This window comes from Perna viridis, chromosome 2, assembly GCF_037379345.1.
Source record: "Perna viridis isolate PV_CMFRI_1.1 ecotype Kerala chromosome 2, ASM3737934v1, whole genome shotgun sequence".
NCBI lineage: Eukaryota > Metazoa > Mollusca > Bivalvia > Mytilida > Mytilidae > Perna > Perna viridis.
Genome location: NC_142446.1, coordinates 59,065,946 through 59,089,401, shown reverse-complemented (window position 1 = coordinate 59,089,401; position 23,456 = coordinate 59,065,946). Strand labels below are relative to the sequence as shown.

The window sequence follows — 23,456 nt, the reverse complement described above, 5'->3', positions numbered from 1 at the left end:
ATTTTAGAAACTCTAGCTTTATCCAGAATCTGAGATCTTTTGGATAAGGTGAAATTTGCCAAACTTCCCATAAGTAAGAGCTGAGAAGAGCCTAGAGCTTTATCAACCTGAAGTAAAAATGATTTTACTTCAGGAGGAAGAGCAATATCTTTCAGTAAGGGGGCTACAGCAGACAAATAATGTTCTGCTGTACCTAGTACATGAGAAGCATTTCTATGAAGATTCTCAGTTTTAGACCAGACAGACTGAGAAAGACGCAGTCCATCCACAGGCTTTGAATTAATTGAAGAAGAAAAAACTTTATCACAAGAAGGAACCAACTTACCCAAAGTGGAATTGAAAATATCATAATCCCTAGATCGGAAGTGATCATTAAAGGAAGTTATACCAAAACCACTTACCTTGGAAAAATGAGACTCATTGGCTATGATACCTTCATTAATAATTTGAAGAGAAGTGGACATGTGATTGGATTCTGGGAAACTAGTATGAGACTTTGGTAGGTCATTAGACATGAGTCTCTTAGGTTTGGGAGGTGACTGAAATGACACCTTATTGACGTCTCTCATAATAGAGTAATCTGAATCTCTAAGATCCTTCAAGGAGATCCTCACTTTCAGCAGCCTTGTTGGAATTGGTAGGAGAACGACCAATAACAGAAGGAGCGGTATTACAAACAGAAACATTCTGAGGAACCTGATCCCTAATTTCACCTTCTTCACCAGAGGAAAAATTACCTTCCTTACTACCTGGGGCCACTGAAAAGCGTTCCTCATCATCACTATCCTCACGTTCACTTTCAGAGTTGTGAACTGTAGGAAGTGGAGTCATAGAGGAGCTAGGTGTGTGTTGGTTGGTATTTTTCTCCAAAGCTGTGAGGTGATTGGAGAAAGCAACAAACTTAGAAGATATGGATTGACAGAAGTCATCTAAAACACTCTTAAACCCGTCTAATGAGGGGCAGAGTTAGTAACCTGATTAGACTGACACCTAACAGAAGAGGTAGGTGCAGTTGCAGGTATAGTAACACTACTAGATAGCACTGCTACAGAAGGAGCAGGGGTTGACAAACTAGGAATGAAACTTTGAGGACCAATAGGTCCAAAGTTGTTACCATAAGGCCAGAACCCTGGAAAAACCTGACCAGGAAAACCTGGATAAGGGTAAGTCTGAGGCCAGGAATGTCTTGACATGGGGTTATTAGCCAAGGAGAGCAAAGTAACACCACAGTAAGACACTGGAGGCCTTGAACCAGGTAAATTTAGACCCATAGAAACACCAGGAGTACTGGAAACTGAACTTGTGGTGTCTACTGGCCTAGATACTGTAAGAGTTACCATACCTAAAGTAGGGATTACTCTATTACTATCCACAGAACCTACAACTGGGGTCTGTGGAATAATTTTGTTAGTCACCGAAGTTAAAAAAATGTCGGTTGATTGACTAGACACATTTGGAGTAACCACCTGACTATCGTAAGGTAACGATCCATCCAAAAAAACATCATTGACAGTAATGGCTTGAAATGGGCTATCAACATTAAACTCCATAGTAAAGAATCAATATACAATAATAATAAATATATAAAAGAAAATTCCTCAACAAAAAGTATTTCTAATATTACAAAATTTCAATATTATTCACAATATAATTTACCACATGTGTCTTCTTGCACAGGCGAAAATTAAAAATAGATAAATAAAGGTACATGGCTACTATAAGGCCATCCCATTGGATGATATTTTTAGATAGGGGATTCCGCCTGCTTGACTTGCGCTGGTGGACTTACTCAGAATTTATGATGGTAACATATTTATTGAAGTAAAATTAATGCAGACACAGTTTTCCATTCTTTTTTTGTAAACAAATTATACATGAAGTTTGCATTCTTTACTCTTCAATTGATTTTTCTTCCAGTTAGGGACTTTGTATTGCCATTCAATACCCTCAGAATGCTTGTTTTTTTGTTTTTTGTTTGTTTTGTTTTGTTTGGTTTTTTTTTCAGAACAGATTTAGGGATTGTACCAGTCATTACAATGCATGTTATCCTCTTCAAAAGCAATTTTTGTGGGTTTTTGAATTATTATATCATCATTATCACTTTGAAATTTTTCCATTGGTCTTACTGCTGTGGTACTCACAGGGATGATTTTTTTTCTTCTACCAAAAATCTGGATTTGACCGTTACGATTCTTTCTTTTTTCTTTTTTTTTTTACTGTATATTTACTTCTGATTTTGCCAATTTCTACTTTGTTGACCTCATAAAATCATCCCTGCATTGGTTCATAACTCGCCAATTGCTAATGACAGTGCCATGTGATACTTATTATGCTACTCAGTTGCTTTAATTGAATAATGTAACTGTTTTTGCCAGGATAGAGAATATCTCAATCATCTCACCCTATCACGTGCCTTGTGATCCTGAGGTATTTTTGTCTTACCTCAAAACTACAGTTATTCAGTCAATATTAAAGAAAATATGTAAAATATCAAATTGTTTCTCCTTATGTTGATTCTGCCACTTAAGAATGATAATCTTGACTTTTTAGGATAAGACAGCTTCAGGGCGACCTGTCAGCAATGGCCTCCCTCCAACTCCAAAAGTTCATGTAAGTTTTCTCTTCTCTTTGATTTGTTCGTTCTATCTACTTCATGGACGGCTAAATATTTGCAATATCACACCATGGACAATATACAAATTAGTGATATGAAAAATTTGCAGTTATGATTGGTTGTTCTATGATTGTGTATACATTTCTGTAAACGCCTGATTGGCGAAAAGTGACATTGTGGCGTTTCTAGCGTTATTCTCCTGACATCATAGAAGGATGATCACTTAAATTAATCCCCATGACAGATGTCAATCGGCCAATCATTCCAATGGAATCATAGAGAGAAATGTTTTATAATTCTTGAAATTTAAATATTGCAAAATATTGGCTTTATTTAATTTTGAAATTAAATAACTTGAGTTGATATTTTGTGATATTAAACTTTCACTCAATAAACTTTAATTATTCATGGTCAGTTCAATCGATTTAATTGTTGAAATGAGGTGTTTGTGTACTGCAATTTTTTAATGTTGTTAAATCTTTTTAAGTAGAATCATAGTTATGAAATAAATAAAGAAAACATAAAATGTAACATACTGTACTTTAAGAAGAAGAAAGTGTATACACACCTATTAACCTATAACCTATTAACTTCTTTGAATGACCCTGTCTGATATCTCTCAAATGCCATCTTAAATTAGTAACCATAAATACATAACAAAACTTGGCAGAATTATAACAAATTTTGATTAATAACTTTTGCATGTATCTACAGTTGAACTTCACTCACTCGAACTTGGATGGCTCAAACACTGGATTTCTCTAACACAATTCAAGTACCAAACTTTTCTCCTATATAATCAGTTTAAATAACCTTGGATTTCTCAAACACTCGAAGTGCCTAGTCGGTCCGTTCGGTTATAAGTCTTAGAGAATAACCGTCACTAACTCGGACTCATCAGCCATTTTGTCAGCTTGGGTAATAAAAGGTGTGAAAAACTGAAACCCTATCATTAATCAAAGTGCCATTTTAGTTAATTAAAGGTAATGTTTAAGCCATCACTAATTAGGTAGTTTTATCTAACATATGATTAAATCTAACTAAAGGGCGAGAATGTTCTGAGGTTGACTTGAAGAAAGCATAAAAGATAAGCAGATGAAAATAAATAATTGAACAAGGAACTCAAACTCTGAATGTTTTTAAAAGAAAACATAGCATTTTTAATGTCAACAAATCAACGTAATCTTCTGAAAGTGAATTAAAAATATCCAAGAACTAACAAAACTTTGTAGGAAGAAAGCAATTTCTAATGATAAAGTTGAACTCGGACTGGCAAGGGAAAAAATTCGGAAATCTACGAACTTCAATATCTCGAACTCCCGATAACTCGAACACATTTCTATGGTTCCTTGGAGTTCGAGCTACTGAGGTTTGACTGTAGTATTTTAACTAAAGATCAGATAAATACAAAGTAAAAAGATTAATTGATTTACAGTTTGATCTGTTAAGACTTTCATAGTAAGGGATGATGTTAACTTTTGTTAGGATAAAGATTTGATAAATCATTGTAAAATTTTGATGGTAATAGCTGAATAACCATACAAGTAGTCATCTTTTAACATTTTTCTCTTCATGTCCTTTTCATTATATTTATAACCACATACATCATACTTATTACTTTGATTCTAAAGAGACACATGTCAGTATGACTGGATTAAAATGCCAATTTAGATTAAGCAACAAAAAAGAAAAAAGAATTTGAATGCTATCAAAGATTTAAAAAAAATTTAATTGTTTCAAATACAAGATACGTTTGCCAATAAGTGTTTAAAGGGCGATTCAAGTTCAATTTTTATGTCACAATTGCAAATATGCAATACTTAGTTGATTATGATGCAAGTAGAGTTAAGGGGGAATTTTTTTATGCAGATCATGAGGGTTAAAATATAGGTTAATGTTTCAGTAAAATGCGAGTACAAGTCTGAATTAACAATACATATCTTTGAAATTAAGACTAGATGATTTAGTAATGTACTTTTCAGATGGGAGCATGTTTTTCCAAGGTGTTCAATGGATGTCCCCTGACTATACTATGTACGGCAAGCTGGGTTCATCCTGATACTAGAGGTAAAATGTTTTTCATTAAGAATTTTTTGAAGCAAAATTTTGGTACAATTTGTTTTGTACATTTTCTCTTAACTTTGGTGCAAGTTACGTAATTTATTGGCATATTGTTTCTGAGGTGGATACTGATGAATTTAGGTATTAAAACTCTATTAACTTACTTTTCTTTGCTGTAATATCCTAGATCATCATTCAGTCCCCACCAAATTTTATCCCACTAAGTTTTTGGGATATCTTTAGAAATGCCCATGTATATATACCTTGTAAGCACGAATTTATTCTCCATTCAAGGAATTTTTATGAAACTCTATATGAAGATTGGGTATTGTATATATGTATATTTGTCATTAAGATGATGCTTTTATATGAAGATAATCTAACATCATTGTATAGTCCAAATGGAAGTTTGCTGAATCTGCTAAAATTCTAGTTCATTAAAATTCTTAGAATAGAAGTTAAGTCACCAACTTAATATTGCAATGGGTGTTAGGTAATCTATATTATTTTTTTTTAAGTTGCAAATAAGAAATTCATAGTAAATTGCTGAAAGTGTTGACACTAGAGCCCCTGGTGGTGGGGATGGTCACCAAGTATAAAATCGACTGTCCTTAACAGTGTCCAATCATATAATTGTATTTTCTCTGTAGCTCCAAGTTTTAAGGAGTGACTTCCTGATACTTGGTATAAATATTCACATGAATGTGTCCCAAAAAGTGTCCTTTTGAGAACTTGAGCTTGATGATTTGGTGTTACAACATAGCTAGTGCTGAGTCAAAGAAATTAATGACTAATATTGGCCACAGAGGGACAGTGATATCTTGGCGTATTTTGGGATCTAATTATTTAATGTCTTTTCTATTTTTTCAGATCAGTATATATTAATTGGTGCTAATGAAGGCCTGTACACCTTAAATTTGAACGAGATACATGAATCATCTTTAGAATTGGTAGGTTATGATTATATGAAGATAAGATATTGATGTTGAACATACTCTGAACTCGAATCTTTTCAGATGTTGTTGTAGATCACTTATACATGTATATGCATTTAATTTTATACACGTACCTTTTCTGGTTGCAATCTTATCAGTTATGGTGTAAATCTTGTCAAAACTAGAGCTTAATTTTAATAATTGTTATAGAACAGATTGATTATTCTGTAGTGGAGAAACTAGTGTTAGTATAGTCTTTATAAAATTATGTCATGTGAAATCTTTAGTATGTTATCATGTAAGATTAGACTATTAAGTTTTATTGTGGCCCCCACAAGCTTAGTTTTGGTGGAAATCTTTTTCTCCATCTGCTCGTCTATCTTGTCCATGTAACTACAACTCATTCTCAACTGTTTAGTGCAACTTTAAATGAAGGTCGGATATGTTACTTAGTTATGACTGAAGCTAGAAAATTAATGCCAGATATTTATTAAGAAAGATAATCAAACTTGAGTGTTTTAAAAGTTGTGAGTGGTGAGTGATTTTACTCTCAGTTCGAGTTGTATGCTTATTATTTATGTCTGCAGCTTTGATATAAGCATTACAATACTTTTATTTTTATGTCTTTCCAGCTCCATGCCCGAAGATGTACGTGGGTTTATGTAATAAAAGACATTCTCATGACAATATCAGGTAAGGTGTCTGTTGAATGTATTAACATGTACTAAACTGTTTATCGATTTATGAAAGCATATAAAAGATAATGTTTCAAATAATGTCGGGTTGGTTAAATTTTGAAGACTGCAATTTTGTCTGGTCAATTTTGATCTCTTTCAAAAAGCAAAAAGCTTATCACATGTATACTTTCCATCTTTTTATTTTTCATTTGATTGGAATAGAAAGCTGCTGTCAATGTCCTTTTGGTATGAAGACACTTGCTTTTTGTGTGATAACTTGAGTTCAGTCTGAACAGAATGAAGATGGTATTGTTTTCAAGCTTTAGTCCTTCTGACTTACTGTTTTTCCCCAATTGTATATAGCAACATATTTTCAGGTAAAACCCCGAATTTGTGGCGACATGACCTTATGATGATTCATTCTAAGCAGACCAACAGATTCTCCTTACCAATGAACAAAATACCAGAGAAACTTGTACCAAGGTAAACTATTGTATGAGATCAATTCTCATGTCATCTTAAAGAAACTTGATTTACGTCATTATATATGTAACTACTTCTGAAATTTATGCCATTTTGAAGGTCTTAGTGGAAAGTACATTGTCTTTTAAATTGACAATTTTTCTTTCTTTTTTTTTTTTTTTGGTATAGATCACTTCAAAAATTAAGGAATGAAAAATTCAATTTGCAGGATTATTTGTATTTTATGACATCAATGAATGCAGTTTCAGTAACTATATTGAATATCAGTACGAGATTACACATATCCTGGAAAGATTTATTTTTGTGCCAGCAACTTATTTATTTTAATTTTTATTATTGTTTTCTTCTGTTTCAGGAGGTTCACGCCCACAACAAAAGTCCCTGATACTAAAGGCTGCAGTAAATGCTGTGTTGGAAGAAACCCATACAATGGATATAAATATCTGTGTGGTGCTCTGCCCACAGGAATTATATTGATGCAGTGGTATGAGCCACTCAATAAATTTATGTTGTTAAAGGTTGGTAGTCATTGAATTAAATAGTAAGGTATTTATGTACTTGCGTATGTTGTACCTGTAGTGAGTGCCAGATTTTAGCCCAAAGTCTAACCAGAATATGCTGTTAACTCAAGTTAAAATCAGAATAAACAATGGAGTGGAAATCAAATATAATTGTTTCTTTTGGAATTTTAATATGTTACCCAGGTGTTGTAGATTTTTTAAAGTTTATTTCACTGTTATTTAATTTCAGATGTAACACACTTTCTGATTGGATAAAAAATTTTGTCCTTCATCTCATAAACCAAATTTTGTAATGTTACTGTGATGTCATCAACCTTTTTTGGTGATTTATTCCTTAAATGTTGATACTAAAATTAAATTATAAGGAATGACTGTTATAGTTATTTGTTCTATTTGAAATAGTCTCAATGCCCATGGTGCATACCAAGTAATCTGCATAGCAGGTTATTTTCAAGTGGGAACCACATGATTGAGGTTGTTTCCTAATGGACTGAAAAATATAATAGTCAGAAGGTAATTTGGTGTGCATCGCAGGCATTTAGCTTTTTCAAATAGACAAAAAAATATAACAGTCATATCCTTAAGACACCTTTTTTTTAGATACTTTAATCAACTTTATCTTAGTTTAATTAGAAAAGACATTGATACAGTGATTTTTTTGATAAAAAATTAAGATCCTCAAGTCACATGAAACTGCTTAAAAACTGAATAATTGTATTTATATATCTTTATTTCAGACATTTGATTTTGAAGACATGCCCCAGGACCTTTCAGTATTTGAGATGTTTATCTCCCCTGAACTTGAATATCCTATGATATGTACGGGTATTCGAAAAGGGTAAATACTCTTTCATACTATTTATACCTTCTGCCTTTTACTACTTTCCTTTAATATCAATATTAATAAAAAAAAATGTGTGATTATTTTGTTTATATTACCTTAAATAACTTTTAGGTTCATGCTTTCATAGATAATGAAAAGTTATTCTTGATTTGGTATCATTTTATAGTACATGTAGTATAAGATATATACAGGGATTTTCCGAGCGCTCGTCACTTTCGTCATTGGCGAAAGCCTTTTTATATTCCCGAAAAAAAATTTGGTTACTTTCGTCACTTAAAAAATCAAAACGTATAATTTTTATCGCCACTAAAATTCGATTCTTACTACAATTAAACGACAAGTTTACGACCCAAGCCAATTAACTGTCAATTAAATGATTTCACCTTAATCCCAATAAATTGGTGTCGATGTTTACACAGGTAATCCTATTGAAGTGTAACTGCGTAATTGAATGATAACGAGCCGACAAAAGAATTATGATTAGTTAAAATTACGGCTTGTGTGTGACATTTTGAGCTGCTCATACTCAAATTCTCAAGAGACATAAATAGATAGGATGAATCTATTTTCGTCATTCTTGTACATCGTCATGATTACAAATTTCTTTACTTCTACACGTGACCCTGAGTCACAGGTCACACAACCAAAAAAAGGTTTTTGAGGGTTTGTCTATTTTTGATCCTAAGTTAGTGCCTTCTAGTGGTAGTCAGGAGTTGTTGTCTTACGGGAAAGAGCATGTTGAGTTTCTTTGTAGTTACTTTGGACAGGATAGGGATGGTCACAAGGCTTTGATCGATGAGGTTCAGTTCAGGGAGGAGTGGCTGTTGTTTAAACATGTCTTGACTGGTTATAAGGATGTTAGAATTGATTCTGTGATTTCTTCTGTTCTGGCCAAGGATTCTTTCTTGTTGGACTTCCCTAATGTTGGCAAGCTTCTTTCTATATGTCTGCTCTCTGCTATTTCTTCAGTTGACTGTGAGAGGGGCTTCAGTAGATACAATCTCATCAAGACTTACCTTAGGAACAGGTTGAAGGTTTCATCAGTTGACACTCTCATGAAGTTGTCTCTGCATCGAGTGGGCTTCAGGGATTTCAATTATAGAAGAGCTTTTCAGTTGTGGGCTCTTGTCAAGGATAGGAGGATTCTTCATTATTAGTTCTGAGTGTTTTATGGTCAGTCAGGGACATTCCAGTCTCTGCTTTAGTGCTGGAAGACAGTGCTATTTTTATGTCTATAGATATACATGTATGTATTAACAATTAACCAACACAAAGTTTTATCTATATATTTTATTATTAATGTACTTTATACTTTTTATTGTTACTTGATGCTGAAAAAGAAATAAAATATATGTAATAAATATGATTGACTTTGTTTTTATTATTCTTGAAATTTGAAAAATACCCGACCGCAAAAGTGACTAAAGCCTTTCAAATCCTGGAAAAAACCCTGTATATATATGGAATAATGAAAGAAGTTCATAATAAATTTGCATCTGACACTAAATGTCTGTTATGTTTTAGGCATGATAGAAACCATGTTCAGTTCGATATAATTAATCTGAATTCCAATGCCAATTGGTTTATGGAATGTAACGAAGGTAGGTGTTGTCCTGTCTTAGTGATATTAAGTAGCAGACTTCAAAAAAAATAAGAGAGGAGGTGATTTATGCATGTCTAAAACCCACCAAATTCACTTTCACCAGGATATTTCAAAAATAGAAACAAGTACAGACTACATACAGGCTTTCATTTGGTTGTTGCAAATATAAAATTTGTACTTTGCAAGAGCTATCATTCTTGATTTGGTATAATTTGGTTGATTTCAGTGGGAGACGAATGTGTGGTTTTCTCAAAATGCAGATCTGAATACAGGAAGGGCTATCATGATATAAAAATAAACCATATGTAGACCACAAAAATATTCGTTTTGTGGCTTATCTACACTATGAATCACCTCTACTATAGGCAGTGTCTGAAATTTTATATTTACTGGTACTTGGATATTAATGCTGTTAGTACATTCTTAGGTTCCATTAATTATTGTTGATAATGCTTGAGAACTCTAAATGGGAATGATATGAAGTTTGGTTGTGCAATCTTAATTTTAAGCTGCAAAATAAGTTATTTTGGGAAGATATCAGTGTGACTTTGCTGACACATTCAACAATGTGTTTGCATTGCAAGTGAATAATGCTTCCAATTTTGATATGTTGTTTATATCTTTAAACTAAGGTTAATTCATAGTGTGATAGTTTCTGAATTTATCATTTTGCTGCAACCTTGTATAATGAATTTAAAATTAAGTTTTGAGTTAAATAATTAAGCAATGTATTTTGATAATTGCAGGTGAATCATTACCAGTTGTTAATGTTACTCAGTTAGAGAGAGATACTATTCTAGTCTGTTATGATAGTAAGTATGTAATTCTTCAGCAGAAAATCAATGCTTTTTTTCATTTCTATGATTGAAAAATTTTCTTAATAAAGATCTAATGAGTGGAGTTCATATTGCAATCACTTTGTCCATCTGTCTATGACAGTTTTCTGTAACAAGATTTCACAGCTTCTATTACAGGGAATGCTTAGATTTTGGTTGATTAGTTTTGCATGATGATTTGTGCCGTATCTCCCCTATTCAGGATGTACTCTTATTAGACCCCTACTGGCTTTAACCGAAGAGGACGTCAGTTCAGAGAAAAATTGATTTTTGGTATGTGAGTCAACCTTGATGAGTTACAGATCAAGTTTAGGTTTCGTTTTGCTTTGCTGATTTTTGTCCAAGTAACAAGTTTTCTGCTCTTTTTTTCTAAATGCATGCAGATATTGAGCTGAATTTTGGTATGTGAGTCAACCTTGATGAGTTACAGATCAAGTTTAGGTTTCATTCTGCTTTGCTGATTTTTTTTAAAAGTTACCAACTTTCAATATTACGCACTATACCAAAATTTCAGTTTTACATGATTTTTTTCTAAAGAAAACCTGTTAACATTGTCTCATTGTGACAATATGTTAATATAACAAGAGATCACACAATTTATCATTTAGATTGGTATGGAATTTAAAAACTAATCTGTCCATTTGTACATGCATAAAACTTTGCAAATCTGTGTCTGTTAAATGGATTTTAACATCTTTCTTGTCTCTGTCCATATCCCTTTTTCTGTTGAAAATCATGGTCATTTCCTCAATTTGTTATTTATACTTGATGACCCAAGGTAGTATTTGGGTTAATGATATAAATGTATTGTTTTGCAATACTCTCAGAATGCTTGTTTACTTCTTGCTTACCATGTAACTTAGTACTTTTTAGGTTATTATATTGAAATTTTTTTCCTTTTTTCTCATGGCTGTTCCATTTAAATTTACATGGGGAGGGGGGACAAAACTTGTAAAAGACCCCCCCAGCAATATAAAAAAAATGTTGCCAACCACAACCCCCCTTTCCAGATTTGACAAAAATAGTTGAAGTGGGGTATTCTAAGCATGACCTAGTGTGCAAGATCTTGTTTTCATAAAGGTTTGAATGAGTTGCTTTATTATGAAAGTTTTATTTATTTTTCCAGAATATGTTAAAGTTGTTAATATGACAGGAAAATTAAAGTCTAGTAGAAGACAAGCAGCAGAGCTTCATTTTGACTCTACTGTACAATCATTAGGTAAGTCAATTATCTCTCTCTCAATCGGAACACCTCAGCCTTTCTAGTTACACAAAAGAAAAACCTTGGAGGCACTAGGCAGATGGATCTGTTGGAATTTGACCGATCTAATTCTAAAATTATAGTTAAACTTGTTGAATTTTTTACCATTACTTTTTTCTTAGCTCCTTGCTTTGCGCCAAAATTCCTGGAAGAGTTGTTGTTCTTTATTTCTAGTGCTATCCAACTGAAATTTTTAGTGCCACCTGGTGGATAGAACTACTTTGATTTGTGTATGACTACAATTCCAGCAAATTTTTCTAGAAGTAATTCTCCTTTCTGCATCTGAGGCAATTTTTTAGTGTAGCAGAAATGGCCGAGTAGTTCGGATTAATATCTATAGCATTTATCTACCTTTTTTAAGAATTTAGTGTTGTAGAAAAGTATAGCTGTTTTGGTAAAACAAAATATATAATTTATTTGTCAACAGCACTCCATATTTTTAGTAATTCCTTGGATGTTAAAATGTGTGAAAGGCTTTCATTAGTTCTTGGGTTGTAGACTAGTGGTTTTTGCTTCAAGCTTTGCCTCAGGTTTTTTTGTAGTTCCTGATTTGATTATCCAGACTTAGCAGTCATTGGCATTGCTTGTCTAGAATTGTCCAATCATTTATAGTGGGCTGAACTGATAAATTGAAATATTATTAGTCTTTATAATATGAATACACGTTTGGAATAAAAAGGTTTTTATTTTAAGCTGTAGGAGTAATTGGTTACTTCCCTTTCTACATCACTACAAATTATTATGTTACATTAGTCTATATATTTTCTGAGTTAGTATGACCTTAACTAAAGTTGCTTGATCCAAAACATTTATAAGAGTGGAAAACCATACTGTAGTTTTAAAAATTGTCAAACCTTCAGTCATGCTCGCAGAGGCACAAACAGTTGAAGGGAATTCAGAATATTGAGAATATAAGCCCTTCTTAGAGTATGAATGTTTATCATTATGCAATGTGGCTAGTGTAGCATCAGTGTTAAATGAAGTGGTAATTGCTAGGTTTTTATACAACCACAAAAAAAATTGTATTTTGGTATGGTGCTGTTGTCGTTGTCATCCCTAGACACTAGGTTTTGGTGCAATGATTTGAGTATTAGTTGGTTGAAATTTATGAAGTTTTGTATGAAAAGGTTCTAAACCAAATAAGGAAAGTTGGTAGTAATTTTTAGGGTTTAGAAACAAGCATTTTCCTGATGGCCATCTAAACTTAACTATTTGTGAATGGATCTATCTGATATTGCTTTACAATGTACCAAAGAACCAAAGGTAGACTTGGATTGATTTTGGGTGTTAAGACTTGATCCCTGTAGGAATTAAGGGCCAAAAAGGGGCCAGATACAATCATAGAGTAAAAATGAATGGGTCTCATATAAATTTTAAAAGGTGCCTTACCACAAAAGGAAGACGCAGACAGATTTTTGGGGTAATGTCTTGAGCCATAAGGGGCCAGCAGCAAGTTTGCTTCTTTTTTTTTTGCTGATTTCTGGACAATAACTTGAATGAAAGGAACTGGGTTGCTTTGAAATAGTACCACAATGTGCCATATCCAGGTTTTGACTGGAACCATTCAGGAAAAGGGGCCAAAAAGTGACCATTTTGGTTCTAGTCAAATTTTATGCTGTATCAAATTGTAATCAAAATTTAAAGGTGTGTCAAGTTTGAATGGTGTATCAATGTTCAAGGTTCAACCTCTGCAGTTGTATCAAGCTGTGCCTTGCAAAGCATTTTTATTTTTGAGTGGAATATGAATAGTAGTCCCTTTTCTGCTTTCATTAGGCTTTCTGGTGGAATTGTAGTTACTGTTGTATTTATTCTTATATTACCCATCTGCTGTAAATAGGTCTGCATCTGTAATGTCATAAATCAATATCTTTACTTTTCTGTATCGAGGCCATTCGGAAATTACTAATTTCATCACATAAAAACAGGCTTTGATTATTTAGAAATCTATCCATTAATTAGGGGATGCTTTGTAACCATACAATAATGAAGTGTAAAATGAGAAGTGTATTATTGTGGCTAGATGACCTTGTCCCGGTTTTCTGACAGGAAGTGTTTGTTATGGAAGGCAGTTGATCAAAGTGCTAATCCTTTAATTGATAAGAGATTTAATAACTGAATCAATAAGTAATCGTGTGGACCAAGTGAAAGTTTAATGACCAGTCCCTTTTGGTCAATGTCCACTTACTCATTTTCTGAAGAAACTATTAAATATTTAATGGACCTTTAAGCCAATATTTGAAAATCTTTTCAATAGAATTCTGTTCTTTAATAATTTGTTGGAGGTCTTTCTATTAATTTTTTAACTGTTTTAGTGGTAAGGTAACACAAATGGGAATTGTCAATGCAGTTATTTTTCTATCTTTGGTCATAATGAATATTTTTTAATGTACTGATATGAATAAGATTCTGGTCAATAAAATACTTTTTCAAATCTTAATTTATAAGAAATAAAAAGGAAAAGCATTAGTATAATTGTATGTTAAATGTTTCAAAATATCAACGCTATCAGACATTGTCTAAACCTGATGGTCAGGCAACAATTGCATAAAATTAATAACAAAACATAATGGCGAAAGCTGTTAAAGCACACTAAGCACTTATTGGAAAAGGCAGGTTCCAAGGGCCATAGTTTCATTGAAGCTGAAAATGACCCATTTGAAGAAAAATTCTTCTCTTTGAATTGATTGTTTTGTCCTTTTCTTTGATTAGTGGATATTTTGCAAATTCACATTATGGGATGATTTGATACAGACAAGTTATATAAATAATTTGCCATAATAATATGGTTGTTGTGTGATTGTGTCACATTATCTATTAAATCTGATGGGACGAAAACATTGTTGTGACATTTCTTATGCTGTTCTCCCGTAACAATTGGTGATGTCATTGATGGACAGTCACTATAATTTCGGTCACGACAAATGCTGAATATAGAGCAGTCAATTATTCTAAAAAAAGATTGAACAACTTGTGAAATGTGAAAATTACTAAATACCAACTCACTTTATTTTATTTCAACATCATAATTTTTTGAGGTTCATTTGTTATAATGTTGAAATCAAATAACTTAAGTTGATATTTTTACTTATTATGAAACATATCATTTCCTGCCCACTGACAATGTATTTATATGGATTGGAAATATTATTTCCTAGTGTTTTATTTTGAATGAAAACTGCAAAATCAAAATACTTTTATAATTTAATATTAGAAATATTGTGTAAATCTGATGTCGCTTTGGTCAGTGTCTGTGTTGCTCTATTTTATATTGAGATGCTTATTGAATATTTTATGAAGTACCAGTGTAAATATTTGGAGTTGCTATGTCATTGTATTATAGACATTGATATTGATATTATCAGTTGTCAAATCATATCGGTTGTTTCTCATGCAGGTTTATAATATGGATGTGTTGTTGTTCAATTCATTTTCTGAGACTGAAAGTTTGGATCAATGTAACGATCATGTGGAGGATCAATCTTATTGATTATTAAATCTTAATGGTTAAGATGTTGTAGACAGTCTTTAGAATGGTCAGTGGTCTTGTGTAATTTAAAAAAATGGAATGATGGTTTTTGTCTGTCTATAATATGAGAATGATAGTTATTGGCTGTTAATAATATGAATGAGAGCTTCACATGGTCTGTCTGTTTCTTTCTCTTTTCATTTATTTTCTGATCTGAGGAAAAAAAACAGATATCTGATACACAGCTTTGACATGATTCTTGGTACTTTTTTTATTTTCAGTTTTGTTTGTCCCAAATTACCTGTTCAATTGAACTATATAAAATAGCATTTTTTCCATATTTAGACAGAATGATTTCTTACCGTCATTTTTTTCCATATTTAGACAGAATGATTTCTTGTCGTCATTTTTTGCCATATTTACTCAGAATGATTTCTCATTTATTACATTGTAATAACTTGACAAGATTTTTTTTCTAATTCAGTTATGCTGAACTTCAAGAACCTGTTTGATGATTTTGATAACTTTCAGAGTAAATGGTGTATTTGGTGTGACATTGCATGTAACCTCTTGTTTTGTTTGGAATTTTTCCGTTCTATTCATAAGGCAATTAAAACTATAAATAAATACTAAACCTTGTTTATAATACTATGTAATTCACTAATAAGTTCTCTTTAATAAAGTAATTATTCAAAACAATAATTATTGGTCCCACTGGAGGTATTTCAGTTAATTTGTTCTTGTTGAAGAAGATAAGAATGCATAGGGTATCACCTTACCTTTGTTTCAGTGAGATACATGTAATAGGGAGAAAACATTTTTGAAGAGGTCATGAAACAGCTAAAATTGTCTTATATCATATACCACTCTTTTACATGATTTTCTAAGAGTTCAATGCCATTGAAACAGTTTAAAGTGATCAAAACACATCATAATTATATTTGTTATATTTCAAAAATAGCATCACTAAAAGGATGATTGTTAATGTAGGTATACTGTAGATGACAAAGAAAATTAAATGCCAAGGTTAATATTTACATGTATAAGTATTTTGCCCAGTGCAGAACTAATACTGTGTCAGAGGTGACCTGTTGTATGATAGTTGAAAGTGTGGTGTACATACCTTTTAACTTTGATTGCTTCAGTGGAAATTTTGAAATTTTAATAAAAAAAAAAAAAATGAGAAAACTTTTATTTACAATCAAACATATCTCTACTACTTAAAAATGCATTGAACACATCTTTCGTTCTTTCCATTAATGTTAATTGAAGTGGAGTCCGTGTTCAGTTTTGAACATTAAGGGGATTTAGTCCAAACAATTTCTCTTGCCTAAACACCTCAATCTTAGTCTTTGTGAAAGAAAGATGCAAAATAATATTATGGACATTTGAGGAACTCTTTCTTTTCATTAAATGAACACCATGAGGTTCAGTATATGAGGAATCATCATCATAACCCTGGTCAGCTGATTGTTCATTAGAGATTACAGAAGGATAGAAGAGTGCAATTATTCACAATGCTATTTCCGTATAGGGGGGTCCTCACTTCCACTACAATCTAAAAATAGATCAGGGTGAAATTTCTCTAATCTAACGCAATGTTGCTTAAATACACCTATATAGCTTTTAAATTTTAAATTAAAAACTACCATGTCATGCAGCGTTTCTGTCCATAAATTAAGGTTCAAAAAGGGGGATACTTTTTCAAACATCAATTTTTCAGTAGCCACCCTAAGCCTGAAGTGCCCCATAAAATACACATATATGGGCTGCTACTTTTCAGATTCGATACTTTTGGTTCCTTACTATTCATACAATTTTTTTCATGAAAATATCTTTTTTATTATCCATCAATCGTGAATGTTTCTGTATTTTCCACTGGGCTGCATTTTGGGGTAAAGATCTGGCTGAGGAGACATAATTGTGCTATTGTAACCAGAAATTAACACCATTTGTCAGATTTATAATTTTTCTAATCAAAGAAATGAGATTTAAAACACAAATTTAGGGGTTTGAATTCAGAATTATGTACGTTATTTTGACAAAATAGGGTTTATGGAGAAAAATTTATTGACAAATCGTTTAAGTTGGCAGGTATGGGTGTAGTTTGGGTAGCAAGACAGGTGGTATAATAAGGGAATGAATAACCTCATATACAAATGTATATTGTTTGTACCCTTGCCACAAAGTGATATGAGGACATAGGAATAGGAACTTAGTAGTCACATCTACGTAATGGTCATATTTTTACTGAAATCCACAGTCAGATTCCTTTGAAATTTGTTCGTATGAAGTGTATCTAGATGTTCATACTTTTTCACTGTTCTGATTTGACCAATTTTATAGCAGGACTTAGATTATTTTCAGCTTGTAGATGGATCTTCTTTAAAATTGGTGGCTATTTTATATATTTTAGGTTTATTGTAATTTATGATTGATTATATTTTTTATAATTTTAAATTAAGAGATTGTATATAGAACAATGTACTGAGGAACAGTTTGTTCCTGGATACTGTCTGGGAAGTCATTGTGGTATCAAGTCCAGTACTTTAAGCCACTTATGATCTTTCTTAATCAGTATCTACAAAATAAACATGCTTAACATCTGGATGATAAAGCTTGAACTCAATTTAGAATTAATGTTTGCCTCAGCTCACATTGTGATCGAATTTAAATTAGTATCCACCATGAAATTAGTGACAGTTAAGTGGACTGAAATGGAGGAACATTTACATGCTGGTTCTGTATAATAAGACTCTGTCAAAGGTCATGCTATCACAGTATAATAGAGTCGATGGCCTTCCAGTTTAAAATACTGGAAATTATAACAATGTCCACCCTTCTCATAAATAGTTTACTGTTAGTAGTTTTTTAACATAAGTTTTTGGCTCACCTGGCCAAAGGCCACGTGAGCTATTGCCATCTCTTAGAGTCCGTCATTGTCATTAACAATTTTTCAAAACTCTTCTCCTCTGAACTACTTGACCAATTGAAACCAAACTTGGTATGAATGTTCCTCGGGGTATGCTGTATAGACCTGATGTGGGGATTTTTGATCCGTCAAAAAACATGGCTGCCATTACTAAAAATAGAACATAGGGGTCAGACAGTAGTTTTTCGCATATGGTTTAGCCAAATTCTTTCAGTAGCTGAAATGGTCCTTATTTTTAGGACTACAAAAGTCTTCAGGCATGAAATTTGTCAGATGCTTTCTTATAAGAGTTATTGCCCTTGACAGGGGAAAATGACAGGTTTTTTGTTGTTTTTTTTTACAGTTTTCAGCCAATGTCTTGAAAACTATGATAGATTTAGACTTTCATTTACAGAAATAATCCTTATGATAAGTCCTATTAAAGTCAATTAACTTGTTTAATTTATTGCCCTTGAAAGGCAAAATTCAACCAGGTGAGTGATTCAGGCTCCTGGGAGCCTCTTGTTTTGTTTTGTTTTGTTTTTTTTTTTTTTTGGTTTTTGGTTTTTTTTCTTTTTCTTTTTTGGATTGTTTTTATCCATTACACTGTTTCATGTTGAAAAGAAGTAAGAATTGTGTTAGCTATAAATATTTCATCTGTTATTCCATAAAGTATTAAAATGCAAACGATGCAGTTGCATTACAAAATTAATTTATTTTTTATAGTTATTCCTTTTTATGATGTTAGGAGAGTTATTTGGGATTTTTTGGATAGAAGTAAACAATTATTACTTCAGGTACATGAATAAAAATGAGGTGTTATTATTTACAGTGCAATATTTAATGTCTCCATACACTAGTCTTATTGTCTGGGTCCCTCACATCCTGGTAGGGTAGATATTCATTGAATGTATATAAACTACCTGATATCGGATACATGGTGCTGTGGTATTTCAGGGTCGTGGTTTGATCAGATGAATGGTCTATTAACATATTCAATTAGTTCAAGGATAATAACTGAAATTTAATGATGTTTGATTTTTAACTGATCAAATTTACATTATTGATTGTTTATGGGAAGAAATGGGTTTAAAAAAAACTATTTCACAAATGAAATTTATGAAGTTTGACATTGCTGTTCCAATTGGTGTAAATTATATTAATAAAATATCAGATTATAAAACCATTTCTTTACAGATAAATAGCCAAGGTTGATAATATTTAGGCATTAGAAATTATCAATTTTCTTTATATGGGGTCATAAATGGCATGAATCAGCGTAATTGAAAAAAAGAATGTTCAATAATTTATTTCATTTTGTATTGAGAATGATGCTGCATACAGTTGCATTATTGATCTATGGGTAAAATCTTTAATCAAAACTTGTAATTACTCACATGCAAAACATCAAATGTAAGTCTGTCATTTATCATGGGAGTTTTTTATGTCTTCTGTGCTACGCCATGTGAACCAAGCTTTTTCCTTATATGTCAGATATTAATTAGATATGAGAATTTCTATACAAATCTGTTAGGGACATGCAAGGATTCAATGATTCCCTTGTTTACCCTATTTGTACTCATTGTCCAGTATTGAGCAGAATGGATTATAGTTATTCTTTGTTCCTAACAAATGCCCCGTGCAGGTCCGGGTGTTAAAAGAACAGGCCTGCAGCAGCACTAAGCTTGTCGTAAAAGGCGACTAAATAGTGCTCAGAACCCTAGCCGGGGGCTAGCGCGCTCTGCCCACAGAGCAACTGGGATGTGTGCCCCAGGTGGTGGAATGGGGTACCCCTGGCGTGTTGTATGCTGGGGTTGTCGGGCTATAGTACGGAAAACCTGACCGCAAACCATAGTGGTGCACCGTGTTGGGAAAGATGCCACGTTCCTTGCACGTTAAAGAACCCTACTGTGGTATTCTCCCGGACCAGGAACCATACGGCTCTGCCACAGGAGGCTAAATTGCCTGACCCTACCCATCTCTCCCTATTTCCAGTGGCAATCAAAATTTGTTGACCCCATTGTCCTTGTGTCCCATCCCTTTTTCATTTCATCATCATTTCATGTTCATTTTATCATCAATTTCATGTTCATCGTCTGAATATAGCTGAAATATTGCTGCTCGGACGTTAAACCCCAACAAACAAACAAACTGTTCCTAACCAATAAATGTATACTGCTTTAACCCCATTCTATTTTTAATCACTGGAGGGACACAATTGTCAAGACCTGTAAAGTGCATCTTTAAGAAATTTTAACACATATTGAAAACAATTGCTGCAAGGGGTACTGGGCTTTTTCTGTTCAAATCTTGATTGGAAATGGTTTGTATGTTGAAAACATGGGGAAAAAACATCTCACTTGTGTGATCCCTATTTAAATTTCAGCAGAATTTATTAAATTCTTACCAATCATTTATGCTTACAATTGTTCAAACAGGGTATTATTTGAATTTGAAAAATTAAAAAAATTAATTTGTAAAACTTACCCCTACAAAGGGGGGTTAGTCATGCTATCAATGACTAAGGGGTTAGTAAGTTTTCCTTTCCGTCTAAGGGATAGTTTACAAATTATTTTTTTGGTCATTTTCTAAATTTCAAAATAATTCCAGGTTTGAATAATATTTTTTTTTTCAAGAGAAAATTGTGTGGCTATTTCAGTTAATTCTCTATTCAGGATTGGAAATACTTCATTTAATTTTTTCCCTAAGTGAAAGCTAGTTTGCTGTAATAACTTAGAGGTCAAATAATTGGCATTTATAATGCATGGATACACTTTCTATTTGTTCCTACAAACAGAATAAATTGTTTCATCATGTTCACTGGAGTAGAAAACCTATGTCCTGAAGCAGCTAACATACAAAGTGTTCAGTAAAAAGAGGTAATAGTTACTGCATAGGAATAAATGATGTTTACATAAACAAATCATCCTAGATTCTAGCTGTAGGAGAAAATGCTGAATCATTGTCATTAAGTAGATTGGGTGAAAATCAATAAAATCATCCAATAAAACTTAATAAACCACTGAGGTCATCAGCAGACCAACTTAAGATAGCTCTATCCATCAGCTATTTTCAGGGTTGATAGAAACTAGAAGCTTCACCTAATAAATGGTTATGGAGTGATGATTTTCCATTAAAGGAAGCTGTAAAATTATTCATGCTCTATTAGGTTTAGCATCATTATTGTTTGGACTAAATTCCCTCCTAATATTACTATAACTAAGATCTTTATTATTTGGTTGGTACACTATGGCTTCAGTTGGTGGGGGATTGATGTTCTAGTGGTCTTTGTTGTGAGTGTATGTATGTCAGAATACTTAGGGCCGATGCGGTCATTGTTCTGTCAAAAGTTTTTGATGTAAATAGTGAAGCTGTTAGTATTTTAATGTATTTTGTAAATGGGTCAAAATTCTTGATGCCAAAAATTGGATGATTAGAATTTTAAATCCCATCAATTTGAGAAATAAAATATCAAGTTTCCACTTTTAATTGTATAATACATCACAACATCCTACTATAGAATAAAGGCAGCTTTGTTTCTCTTTGTTCAGTTTATGTAATTTTAGATAGTTTACACTTTAGTGCATGGTGTATTACTTGTAGTTATTTCTGTATTTGATATCCTTCTTTGTGAGATAAAATCCTTCAATAAAGTAGTTATTTCTGTATTTGATATCCTTCTTTGTGAGATAAAATCCTTCAATAAATTCTAGTCCATAATTATACTCCATGCACTAAGTTGTGTGGGTATTCTATTCAGTCTGTCCTGTCTATTTCTTAAATCCATTGGCGTTATAACTGTTTTTGCTCCTCCTCTATTGCACAACTTGACGAAAGCCCTTCAAATGAACCAAGTTCCAGAGAATTATGACAGAACCCTATCAGGTTTTATTAAAGCAATATGTATTGTGTCAATTATGCTGGCTTTCATCACATAAGAAATATGGTTTCCCCTGTAACCTTTTCCTACTCCAGCTCAGTTGGCTATGATTATAAAATACACTTCCTGATAATAAAAAGATTATTTTGATTTTTTTGTTTGTTCTTTCTGAAGCTTAAACAACGATTTCTGTATTTTCAGTTTGTTTGCAAGACAGTGTCTTAGCTTTCCATAAGCATGGTATGCAAGGCAGAAGTTTTAAAGCCAATGAGGTGAGTCCTTTTCACTTAGAAGTGTTTTAGATTATTCTTCTTGTAACACATAACTCTGAAAGCTAAGGATTAATTTGAAGATGCATGAAAGTACAACATCTAAAAATCCAAACCATGCAATCTGTATATAGATGTATGAAAGAAATTCAATTGAGTAAACAAGATTTTCATGAAAAATATCACAGGATAAAATAAGATTCTTGTTTCAGCAACATGTCTTAAGCTAATTTTTGTGTTAGTCTTACCAACAGATGGAATTTTTATGATGATAACTTTCTTAGAGTCATTTTTGCTTATTTCCCTAATATGCATGCATCATTTATTTTTTATTATAGGTAACTCAAGAGATCTGTGATAAAAGTAGAAAATTTAGGTTACTTGGTTCTGATAGGTATGTATGACACTGTATTCTCTCTTTTCATATAGTTTATTTATTTGTTGTTTTTTTTTTTTCAATAGGATGAAGACAGAGCAATTTTTAAAAACATGATTGTCAAGAACTCTTGATGGAATCTTTTATATACTGTAAAAGTATTAATTTTCATGGTAAACTAATTTTCAAGGTGGTCAGAAAAGTGCAAAAAATTGTACCAGCAAAATTTAGTTTTAACACTAGAACACTTATCATTTTTTGAAACTGTGAAAATTGATACCTGCGAATATGTTCAATTGACAGAATATGTGTAAATTAGCAACCGCAAAATATTCATACGTTTACAGTAATTGATTTTGCCTTTTTTTAAGAGGAAATTGTTCTGTGTACAAATTAAAATTCTTGTTTCTACCTGCTTGTTGGGTGTGTCGCACAAACTCCCAGCGCATGACAGAAAAATCATGCCATATCGTCTGATGTAGAATAGTTAATTATCTGTACTTCCAATATTTTAACTCTCAAGTGAGGATAATACAGTATATAATATAGTTTTTCACCTGCATTTAATTTACCATGAAATATTTGGTTGGGTGGCTATTGTTGATCTATAAATACTAGTCAGTTCAATATTTATTTGGGTTTCCTTTTAAGAATTGTTCTGATTCAAATTGAAAATGACGTTACATGTATTTAGAAAAACAAAAAAAAAACAACATAAA

General features: G+C 32.4%; 1 protein-coding gene across 5 annotated transcripts in view; it reads left to right on the top strand.

The window, feature by feature from the left end:
• The window catches only part of LOC148626272 (mitogen-activated protein kinase kinase kinase kinase 5-like), a 59,402-nt gene that overhangs the window by 24,941 nt on the left and 11,005 nt on the right, over positions 1–23,456 (top strand). For 4 of the 5 annotated variants that reach the window (XM_088570140.1, XM_088570144.1, XM_088570141.1 and 1 more), the window contains 12 exons: positions 2,551–2,610; positions 4,597–4,681; positions 5,546–5,625; positions 6,243–6,303; positions 6,665–6,770; positions 7,126–7,288; positions 8,029–8,129; positions 9,660–9,736; positions 10,485–10,550; positions 11,701–11,793; positions 22,294–22,364; positions 22,700–22,755. In XM_088570140.1, the coding sequence (XP_088426266.1) occupies positions 2,551–2,610; positions 4,597–4,681; positions 5,546–5,625; positions 6,243–6,303; positions 6,665–6,770; positions 7,126–7,288; positions 8,029–8,129; positions 9,660–9,736; positions 10,485–10,550; positions 11,701–11,793; positions 22,294–22,364; positions 22,700–22,755 (1,019 nt within the window). The remainder of the gene's footprint in view (positions 1–2,550; positions 2,611–4,596; positions 4,682–5,545; positions 5,626–6,242; positions 6,304–6,664; positions 6,771–7,125; positions 7,289–8,028; positions 8,130–9,659; positions 9,737–10,484; positions 10,551–11,700; positions 11,794–22,293; positions 22,365–22,699; positions 22,756–23,456) is intronic. The other variant, XM_088570143.1, reaches the window with a different exon arrangement.